A 12,195-nucleotide genomic window follows, 5' to 3' on the forward strand; every position below is an offset into this window, starting at 1 on the left:
AAAAAAAATGTGGTTAAATAAAAGGCTCCCCCTCATTTTACAAGTGGGGGAATACGTCTGCCGCGGCGTCATCGATGAGTCGCGCGTGTCCCAGCTGGATTAATGAGTCCCGCAGGTTGTGGGCCCCCTCGGTATTCTCATTGTAGATCATCAGTTTTACCATGGCTTCTCTTTCGCCCAGAGGATGGATAATCTGTATCCATCCCTCTTGGTGATCTCCGAGAATCTTGCACAGCAGTCGCGTTTTTTCGGGCCATTCCGTAGCTCTTCTTACTACGGGGCCCGTGTGCGCCATGCCGCGTTTGATGCTCTGCCATGGCAATTCCCGGAATCTGTCCTCCAGAAAATATTCTTGGCCTATCGGTTTCCAGACTGCCATGCCCCAGTCCTGCAAAGATATTTTTACCATGGACGTCGCTGTGTTTACTCTTATAATGAGACCGCGTTGCCAGATGTTTTTTATTTGAATGGCGCACGGGTTGGACCCAAAAGAGTAATGGGGACTCTGCGCGAGTTATACGTACTTCTAATCGTCCGCGGGTTAACTCGTGGGTGTTGATGTTCTTGATTTCCATTTTCTAAAAATAGGTAAGACTAGTTTGATATAATTGAAAAAGTTTTAAGAGGGGCCCACTGGTTTAGGTTGATGGAGAGGAAGAGAGGAGAAGACGTTAGTGGTTGAATATTTTCGTCTCTCTTTTTCTTCCTGCTAAAAAAGCCATATATCCAGGTCCTTTCATTAGATAATATGCGAAAATATCAGGTGCTTGAGTAGCTATTGCTAATGCGTTGTGTAACATTCGTTTTTCTAAATTACATTGGTGTAATACTATTACGTCTGTCCATGTTCCATAAGGATCGGAATATGTTCCTCCGATACAGCCTCCGTCGTTGTTCACACTGCCAGCGAGTGTTATTGGACGTGTAGTGGTTTGATTTGATTTTAAACCAGTTATGTAAGTATTGGCCATTTGATAGGTACCATAATCGTGCATTCTTCTGCATATATCGCGAGGTATTTCTTCTATGTATGAATATTTTCCGTTATATACATCCATGGTATGAGAGAACATTCCACATTTTTTTATTAATTATTTATATATAAGATAATATTTTACCTCTATTGTGCCAATAATAATTTTAGGTAAATATCCCAACTTTCCACACAATATCACTTTGAGTATCTTCTGTCTTTCCCACTTTCACAAATGCCACGACTCGCACTATAAAAAAATACAGAAAATATATAATAATGTATATATAATGTATTTATATTAGCTGGGCTCAGTTGATTTTTATTTTTAATTAATATGGGGTGTTTTCCAGCCAGGAACATAAATCGACACAAGTCGACTTGTAGGATGATTTTCGTAAGCTGATATTGTATTGAAAATCGTTTTTACTCAAATTTTAAAATGCTACATAGATTTATAATTACCAAATAAGCAAATCTTAATTCGTGATTATAAATTTAAGACTGCTATGAAAATCACCGAAGAGACTTGTATCGACTTGTATCGACTTGCGTTCTTTGTTGGAAAGCGTGATTCATACACTTCCACATGCGTCATATCCGACTCATTCCATCTTCATGCGTAATGAATTAGTTTACAGCTTTATTTAATAAATTAGTTTACAGCTTTGTTTGTTTTATTACTTACCAAAACTTTCGTTCACTGCGACGATATTGTTGTCTCGCACGTGCACTGTTCTGCCTGCTAGTACTCGCCCGCCATGATACTATTTCCCGAATATGATTTTTGCGCATGCGCGTTTACTAAATGCAGTGCGCGATATTTAAAAGAAGATTGCCATTCTGTTATGTGACTCGCTTCTTCTGCTATTAAGAATAAGACTCAGCACATGATATTATGATAATTACATTTAATATTATGGACTTTCAAATTTATATATAGGATGTCCCATTTTAATTGATATAGCTAAATATCTCGAAAAGTACTAAGAATATTTTAGATAAATGTTTCAGACAAAAATTGTTCAGTTCGGAGAGAAATATACATTAAATAAAAAAAACACTGTTATATATCTCCAGTATTTATTGTATAAATATTTATGCAAAAATTTAGACACATTCTAGGGAAATCCACAGGATATTTCTAGGACATCATACATCTATTTTCTGTAATTAGGTTTGTTCGTTTCATCTAAACTCCTTAGCATTTTCTGCACTTGAAATGAGATAAATGTATATTCGGATGTTTGAGAGAAAAAAAGCAAAGGACCTAGTACAAAAAAATGAACCTAATGGATGTACTTAGGATGTCCTGGGGAGTATCTCAGGACATCCTGGATATGTTTGGGATAATTTTGGGACGCTGCGAACTATCTGGAATAACAGGCCAGATATCCTACATCCTGTAGCTATCCAGTGGACATTCATGGGACATTTATATCTTATTATAATATTTAAAATTTCTAAATTATATTAAATATCGTATATAAGTAAAATAATCATATATGCACATTAAATTTTCATAAAATATATTATTTTAAAACGTCCTGAAGAAATGTCCTGAACCGTCCTGGACATATTCAGGATGATCCTGAGGACGTTTTGTGCTGTCTGGGTATTGATTTCACATTTAGTTTTTATTTCTTATTATTTAAGAAAAATATTTTATAAATTATTTTTTAGATATATACTTGCCGTATTTTTTTTACCTTTGTGAGGTATTTTTTAGTAGGATTTTATATTTCATAATAATTTTCATCCTTTAGAGTTTAGTTGTTATTCGAACAAAATCAAATATATCATATCTTTTATCTTTATTTACATATCACATCTTATCTGTTCTATAACATCAAAATTTCATCAAAAGAGCAAAACACTTCAGTATAGTTTCTTGTTAGGAGAAATTAACATAGAGATGTAATAATCTAACTTCTTTTATCTTTTGTATTTTATACAATTTTGGTGATTATTTGATTAAAAAATCAAATATATAAGATATATTTAGATGATCGTTCTTATCTCTAAACGAATGAAAAAAAAAACGTTTGACAAAATATATATTTCTTATACTTTTATCTGTTCAAACAACGTCAAAATCTTGTCAAATTTAAAGTAAAGTACTTTAGTGTGATTTCTTGTTATATATGTATAGAATAAATTAACATGGAGACGTAATATAATATTTACCTTTTTTTATTTTTTTTTTTTTATATAACACTATAGATAAACGGTTGTTTTTATATTTGTTCTCGCAGGCTTAGGCGGCACATTTGTGATGAAAAGTGAAAGAGCAAGGTACCACGTTATGCCACATGAATGGGGTACTGCGTTAACAGACGCAACAAGTATCCATAACTGGCTTCATTATTGTGACTTGTTAGATGCACCCTTGGTAGTGGTTGGCACGCTTCTTAGCAGTAACCGGTTTTACGAAGATGCTTGTAAACTTTCTGATCTAAATGTAATGTCAAAATGCTTAAAAATTAAAAGTAATATAATCATAAGTATTTATAAGCTGTGTTTTTAGGTATATGGGCTTACTGAAACCCATTTTCACGCTTTTTCCTCTAACGGAGCTGCAGGGGAACACTTTTACACGGATATCGAATCGATGGACCTAGTAGAGTATTTGGGATATTTTTATCCTGCGAGAACATTTAATCATGTAGATCCATGGTCCAGTTACGCTGAACTGATAGATTTTACCGATGTCATGCCATCTGACACTGTTCGCACTCAATTTTAATTAGAATAGTATTGCTGATGCAATTATTGATTTGTTGTTTATATTTATAAATTCTAATGTTAAATTATATAGCTTTTTCTTAAGATATCTTATGTATTTCTTTTTTATTTTTTATTATATATTTGTTATTTTTGTTTTTGCTTCCTCATAGAGGAAGCTTTGTTTTTGTGACAAAATTTTTTTTCGAGTTTTTTATGCCAATGTGTTCAGAATGTTCGAAAATGTCGAAAAATCATATTCCTAAAAAATGTATGATGTATGTATGTATGTATGTACGCGATATATTGTGCAACCTCTAACTTCCGCAATTTTTGAGATATCTAGTTAAATTTTTTTACATGGACAGAATATTATTAAAGGATGGTTGGTATTGAATTTGGTGAGAATCGGTGAAAAAGTTCATTTTTCATAAAATTTTGAATTTTTGAGAAATGTCTGTACACGTTGTAACTTTCGCAAATTTTAAGATATCGGGTTAAATATTTTTACATGGATAGATTATTATTAAAGAATGGTTGGTATTGAATTTGATGAGAATCGGTGAAAAAGTTCATTTTTCATAAAATTTTGAATTTTTGAGAAATGTCTGTACACGTTGTAACTTTCGCAAATTTTAAGATATCGGGTTAAATTTGTTTAAATAGAGTATCATTAAAGGATGGTTGGTATTGAATTTGGTGAAGATCGATGAAAGAGTTCATTTCTTATAAAATTTTAAATTTTTTGAGAAATGTCTGTACACGTCCTAACTTTTGCAAATTTTGAGATATCTTCCTCTATAAGAAAGCCAAAATTTAAAAAACCGCTTGCTTTAAGGAGCTTAAGCTTTGTGAGCGAAATAAAATGATGAGGAAGCAATGTGCAAGTTTCTAATTTGCACAATTTGCAGCTTGTTTATTATATTTTATATACTTATTTTTATTTTTTTAATTTAAAAGCTGTTTTATGTTTTTGTATTATAACTTTTAAATATTTTCTCTCTATTATTATAAAAAAATGTACTTTAGTGCAAATTATAAAATAAACTTATTAATCAAGTCAATAATAAACTGTAAAAAAATTATTACAATATATGAAATTAATATAATAAAATATTCCTTCTGTATGGTATATCAGTATATATTATTTGTATTATTATATTCACATATTTCTATTGTTATATTTTTAAAGAAAAAGCTATCTTTCTTATTTTAATTATACAGATTTATGATTTTTAATGAATAGTACATGTTCGTCAAATTAGAAATTCTGAATAATTTATGATACGCTTCTCCTTGTGACTTCGTTATGGTATATTAATATTAACTTGAATTTTCTTCACATATCTTAGTATATTTTTGTAAGCTGTTATACGGTTCAAGAAAATTACTTTTGGGCTTACCAGTAAGAGATAATATTTAATTTTCACATTGAATACAGAGCGATACCGTACGTGAAAATTTGTTTATTCAAATCCATTTAAATGAAATGATTGTATCAAACCATTATATCACTTTTCTCTCTCGAGGATTTAACGCAGGCAACACAATACACATGTATGCATATACAAATGATAACTGTAGAGAAAACATTATGTATAATAAAAAAAATCACAGCTGGAATAATATAATATTGGTAATTATTCAGAATCACGGCTCCACCTGCAAATGGGCTGCAAACTTTTTTACGGACTTTTTATGCTTAGAAAAAAATATAAATAACCATTTTTAGTTGGGGGAGGCCCAAAAACAAAAGTTATAGACCAAAAGAGGGTAATTATGGTAATTATTTCGAATAAGACCTTTTCTGAATTTTGACAAATATGATCGGATCTCTCAGTAAAACTGTTTGTTGTGACTCCAACAGTGATAATCAGTAGGAGGAGCCCGTCCCCCATCACTGTTTTTTTTGGGGACTCCCCCAACTAAAAATGGTTATTTATATTTCTTTCTAAACATAAAAAGTCCGTAAAAAAATTTGCAACCCATTTGCAGGTGGAGCCGTGATTCTGAATAATTACCATAATATTTATTGTATATTGCATATTTATAATCTAAAACATTGACCTCAAATTTCAATTATAAATTATATAATAATCAAGAAATTACTGTATATACAACTATTTTTTTTAAATACATATATAACTTATTTTGCAAAATGTAACTGTCTCGTAAAAATTATTGTACGTTTTCATATGAATATGTTAAATATGAAAAAAAATTTGCTTGTTTTCAACTTAACAAAATTATTAGGTATATTATTATAATTCAATCGATTGATTATCTTTAATTTATCAAATAATACAGATAAATTGCATAATAGACACGTCACTTGTTTTTTATTATCTTAAAATATGCTGATAAGATACTTATGTAAAATATTGAAATAATTGTCGAAATTCTCTTATAGCATTACTGATCACATTTGTTTGCTAATGGAATACGGATGCGTAAAATTTTGAAAAAGAAAATTTTTGTAAATAACTATATGTTTGCAAAAAAGAGGCAAGGATGGATATGTCAAAAAGAAAAGGAAACAAAAAAATGTTATTCTTTGCGGAGTTTTGAATTTGTAAAAAATCTTTTTTTTTTAACAAGGCAAATTTAGCAGCATTAGGAAAGTGATATTTGATATGGAATATTATAATAACAAAAATTTAAATAAATGCTCAAATAAAGCCCGTTTCCCACGATGCGATTTTTCGTGTTGGATAGCATGCGTGATTTGCTGCGTGCTCTCTACATTGTGTAAAGCTAAGCTGGACGCGCTACAAGTTTTCGCTTTACACGGAGCAAGGTGCAAAGCTAGCTTAGGGCCAATTTCACAAAGTCCGGGTAGATTAACCGACGGTTAAAATTAGCAGGGTGGCCAACAGAAAATAAAGGTGAAGGAAAACCAAGCATTCTTATCATTTCAGTTGGAACCCTGCTAATTTTAACCGTCGGTTAATCTAACCGAGCTTGGTGAAATTGGCCCTTAGCAGATGGAACTGACGATAATTTGTGTGCTGCTCCTAAAAAAAATTGTTAAGTGGACGCTGTCCGCAGAACAAGTTTAGGAGTAATTTTTCTTTTATTAATTTTAGAAGTGGAAAGAAATCATGAAACACAACAAAGAAGACTTTGGAGGAAAAAATGGCACACAATGATAACCTCAAAAAAGCAAGATCATGTCAATTTTATCACGTCGCTAGTTCTCATTGGCTGTTCGTTCCGTTAGTATCTAACAGCAAAATACGCAGAAATAAAAGAGCACTTGTTCTATCACGTAAAACCGTCAGCGCTGTACGCAGTATTACTCGCAGCAAACAACTTTTCTCGTTGCGTATCCTGCACGGTGGCTGACAGCGCCCCTCGCAAGTAAACTCGTACGAAAAATCGCATCGTGGGAAACGGGGTTAAGTCTTTGCTCAGCGAAGTACTGCGGTTTACATTTTTATTTCTGAACAAAACAAGATGTGCATAAAAAGTGCAAACTGATTTAAAATTACCTAACATAATGTAGGCTCGTGAATTTATCGACTTTTTCAAACTTATCAACATTTTTTTATGTTATTTATTATTATTTTCTATCAATTAAATTTACTATTATATTAAAAGAAATATTATAATTATATAGTTGATTCCTGAGTTACATTTTTATTGCATACTCAATTAATAATGTTTTGTTTTAAATATTACATTATTATATTACATTTTTAGGGCATTCTTTAAAACATGTCCTGTCTCGCCGCACAGACAAGATCCCCCCCTCTCTCTCTCTCTCGCTCTCTCTCTCTCCCTCCCCTCCCCCTCTCCCCTTTCCTTACCCTCCCATTCCCCCTCCCACCCCCTCTCCCTCCTCCTCTCCCTCTCTCTCACCCTCTCCCTCCCTTCCTCCCTCTCTCTCCCTCCCTCCCCCATCTCACTCTCTCTCTCCCCCTCCCTTTTTCCTCTCTCTCTCTCTCTCCTTCCCTCCCTTCCCCTCTCTCTCTCGGTTTTTCTTTCGTTCAATGTCTGCTATTAAAACACCTCTGTCTTTTTCAATGATCTGTCCTTGTTCTTCTTGATCAGCACCGGAACAAGCAGCTCTCCTATCTTTGGCTGAAGTATTCTTATTCCAATTCTACGGATTGACAATAGAGATGCTCTCAAATGCAGCTAATAATTCAGCTTTTGTATCGAAGCGTTGTATTTGTGCTTGGTTTTGTAAATTCGCATCGGGAATACCATCGATGATTCAAAAGCTTGATGCGTAACGCATACAACATCGTCGAGCATTTGCATTACTATGTCAGGAGATATGGTCTTGGCGAGAAAATAAGTTTCTTGCAGATAAATAAAAAGTGATGCAAAAGCTTCATCTGATACGATCGATTTTTAATGTGCAATATTTTTTATTCGATAATTAAAACTATGTTTTCTTGCGTTAATCTCTATGTTTAAGATTTTGAAATAATAATAATTCAGATTTTGGACTTTATTTAAGTTTTGTCATTAGAAGTTTAATTTTATTTTAAGTTTTATCATTATACAATAATTAATGCGCAAGTGCATGCTAATAAGCCTTATAAGAACTGCATTGATTTTATTGTTATATGATTTGAGTATACTATACCAATTGTAATACCGATGAAAATAGACGACAGATTTTTCCTTTTGATTAGATTTCCCGTAATATTAAGAACTAGCATTTAGACCCGCGCTTCGCGCGTGCTTCAAAGTCTATCTAACCTTTTTTAATTTTTTTTTCTTTTTTTGCGCTTGTTTAAAAGTTATCTATTCATAACTTTTTTCTTCTTTCTGTTTGTCTGACAATTAAATCGATATATACCTAAAAATTGCTATTAAAGTTTTATTTTCTTAAAATTATTTAATTTTTATTTATTTTTTTATTAATTAATTCTTGAATTTAATTTAAATTTTGCGAATGTTATAAATATTTTACCTGGAATATAATAGATGTTATATTTTTTATTATTTACTCCCTTTTTTTCACGATTGACATACTCGCCGTTAATCCACTATTATTATGTACTCACCATTAAGGGGATCCTAAACCGACGGGCGAACTCCGACGGGTTAGCGCCCGATGTTATATTTGAATCTGTTGCAGAAAATATATTTGGTGCTATCGAGTAAGTAGATTGATTATCCGATCAAACGAGCCCACCGAAGGCGGGCGAGGTTTGATCGCAATTATATGAAACGTCTCGTTCGAAGATGATAATAGGTGGGTAATGCTTGTCATTGCCAAACTTCACAACATTTCAAAGTATAAACTGAAAATCGGCGCTTCGGGTCATGGTAAGGATCCACTGCGCCATCTCTTGTCATATTGTTTAGAGATATAGAGTTGAATTGTTGCAGTTAATTCTGATGATGATCATGGGTAAAAGTGTTTTTTTTTGTGGCTTCAAAAACTCTCGGGAGGGAACGGATCATTTTCGAACGAGACGTTTCATATAATTGCGATCAAACCTCGCTCGCCTTCGGTGGGTTCGTTTGATCGGATAATTATATTACGCGTCTCGTTCTCGATGATAATAGGTAGACTTTTAGAGTCTGTGACAACTCTCTCTCTATTTTTTTTTTTAATTTCAAAAAAATGATACATATTAATAACATAAGATATAAGAACTAATAAGAACATAAATCATGTTTTAGTTTTTCAATATCGAGTGCGCAAAATTATTATTTGGAGTTTGTATCGGCTTATTGTAAAATTTTGCGAATGTTTGTGATTGGATGGACCAACCTGCTGTACGTCGAATTGTGTCAATATCGACACCTTTTGGTGAGCTGCTGAAACTGCAGCATGTCTTGTACTATAAGCCGAAAACTGGTTTGTATCTATACCCGCTTTACCAAGTAAAGATTTAATCCAGTGTCCAATCGTTTGCGCACTCACGTCACCGTATGGTTTAACCGTGGAAATCAGCAATCTCTTATTACTATTTGTTCTTAATTTTTTAGTAAATTCTAAATATTCTAGGATAATAGAAGCCGCACAGAGACTTAGTTTTTCTATGAAATATGGTAGAATTATTTCAGGCTGAAAACTACCTGGTTTTGAGGTTTTAATTAAATCTGGTATTTTAATGGTAATACCTGCACTTGATATTGAAATATTGTCTATATTTATTAGTGCTAATGTTTGGAGTCTATGTGCGGTAGTTAATGCTAAGAGTGTTGCAGTCTTTTCTGCTACATCTTTGGCTTTTAAATTCCTCAAAGGATAAAGATTCTCTAGATATTTAAGCACCGGTGTTCCAAACGGTGCTTAAATATAGCGTTGTGTCCCAAATGGTAGAGTACTTGGGTCTTGTAGGTCTTGTTTAAAAATTCTTTTGAAAAATCGTGATATTAGACCATCTCCATAAATATCACGTGAAGATATAAGAGAAATAACTGATCTTGTTGAATTCAGTGTGCCGTAACTGGCACCATCTTTGAATCTTTTTGTCAAAAAAGTTATGATCGCCGGTGTTTCTGCATGAAATACATCAATGTTATTTTCTGATGCAAAGTTCAACCATAACTTCAGGGGAGTTTGGTATTGCTTGAGCGTTGATGTTGTTATAGAGTTGATCATAATATCCACTGAATCCTCAGCAACACTTTTCTTCAGACACGCCTTCCGGATAAGTTTCCTACCATCAATGAAAGTTTTGATGCCAGTGGATGTATTTGCTGTCTGCAGGGAGATATTAATAGGTTTATATCCGGATTAAAAATTATAGGTGATACAGTTAGAAGTGACATGAAAAGTGGGTACCAGGGCTGAGTTGGCCAGAGTGGCACAACCACCGTGCCCTCAGCTTCATCTACAACTATCTTTTGTAGAGTTCTCGAAATAAGTGCGAAAGGCGGAAACGCATAAAATTTTTTGTTTTTCCATGTAGTTGTAAAAGCATCCACTGTCTCAGCTTCTGGGTTTGGAAACCTAGAGCAAAAACGTTTGCACTTTTTGTATAGCCTAGAGGCAAAAAGATCTATCGTAAATGAACCCCATTTTTTATTTATTTTCTTAAATACTTTAGGGGCTAATTCCCACTCGGTGTCTATGTTAGACACCCTAGACGCTAGATCTGCTTCTACATTCTGTTTTGAAGGTATATAAGATGCAAAAACCCATAGTTTTCGACTTTCGCACCACTGCCAGATTTTTCTCGATAATTCACTGAGGTGGGGAAGTTGAACTCCTCCTGTTCTATTTATGTAAGATATTGCAGATGTATTATCCATTCTTAACAAGATTTCGCAATTAGATAATGAAAAAGCAAAGCACTTAAGCGCAAAAAAGGCCGTTAACAGTTCAAGGTAATTGATACTATATTTCTTTTCTTCTTGGTTCCAAAAACCTTGGGTACTTATTCCTTGACAATGAGCTCCCCATCCAGTCAGAGAAGCATCTGAGGATAATTTTAATGAAAATTTAAATGTTCTAATTGGATTCGATCCTATCTGAGAATTTTCTTTCCACCAAACTAAGTCATTTGACATAGTTTTGTTGATATAAATTTCTCCTTCATAATCATTATCATTCAGAAGTAGTGCTAAGAACTTTTGTCTTTCAATTCGTTTACAATAAATCGAGCCATATGCCACCGCCGGACATGCTGCTGTCAGCACCCCAAGCATTCTAGCAACATCACGAATCTTATAAAAGTTGCCTTCTTTGAATTGGTTAGTCATATTCCTGATTTTAAGTTTTTCCTTTTCTGTTAATTCTAACCTAAAGTCTATGGAATTGATTATAAAACCTAGATATTTACATTTTTGACTAGGTATTAAGGAACTTTTTGGATAATTTAATACAAAACCCAGATTTTCTAGCAGATTTATTGCTTCTTTCACATTGTTTAAACATTTATTATAAGATTTTTGTATAAAAAGAATATCATCAATGTAAATTATTGATAATATACCCATTAATCTCAATTTATGCATAACTGGTTTCATAATTTTGGTATAGGTGTACGGACTCGTGGATAATCCGAAAGGCAGACACGTAAATTGAAACAGTTTGCTTTGGAATTTAAATCTTAAGTATTTTCGATATTTTTCATGTACTGGGACAAGAAAGTAAGCATCCTTTAAATCAAGGGAACACATGTATGCCCCTTGAGTTAACAGACTTTTTACTGCGCGGATATCTTCCATTTTAAAATGGCAAGGATCTATAAATTTATTTAATTTTTTCAAATTAATAATAAATCTGCTAGAGCCATCGGGTTTAGGTATCAGAAAGTAAGATGAGACAAATTGTCCATCGCACTCTTCACATTCTTCCACGGCGTTTTTAGATATTAAATTTTTAATTTCCTGGGCGATATTAGTTTGATCTGTTTCTGACCAGACATTATCCTTTAGTGGTTTATTTTGCCATGGAATTTCCCTGAAAGGGATTTGATATCCCTTCAGGCATTTGAGTATATATTTGTCAGTTGTGATCTTCTTCCACTGATCAATAAATAATTGAAGACGACCCGCTTGAACTCTTACCTCTTTTACTT

At 33.0% G+C, this 12,195-nt stretch overlaps 1 protein-coding gene and 1 long non-coding RNA gene across 2 annotated transcripts; both read right to left on the reverse strand.

The window, feature by feature from the left end:
- Nucleotides 1-1,128: 1,128 nt before the first annotated feature.
- LOC115243038 lies at nt 1,129-1,891 on the reverse strand. Its single transcript, XR_003885147.1, has 2 exons — nt 1,662-1,891; nt 1,129-1,223 (listed from the first exon to the last, which is right to left on the reverse strand). It is a non-coding gene; the product is annotated as an uncharacterized LOC115243038 (long non-coding RNA).
- Nucleotides 1,892-9,343: 7,452 nt separating this feature from the next.
- On the reverse strand, nt 9,344-11,842 carry LOC115243037. The gene is made up of 2 exons (XM_029819694.1): nt 10,455-11,842; nt 9,344-10,373 (listed from the first exon to the last, which is right to left on the reverse strand). Coding segments are annotated over exons 1-2 (1,389 nt in total). The 3' UTR covers nt 9,344-10,372.
- Nucleotides 11,843-12,195: the final 353 nt, after the last annotated feature.

Source organism: Formica exsecta, unplaced genomic scaffold, assembly GCF_003651465.1.
Source record: "Formica exsecta isolate Colony F162 unplaced genomic scaffold, ASM365146v1 scaffold671, whole genome shotgun sequence".
NCBI lineage: Eukaryota > Metazoa > Arthropoda > Insecta > Hymenoptera > Formicidae > Formica > Formica exsecta.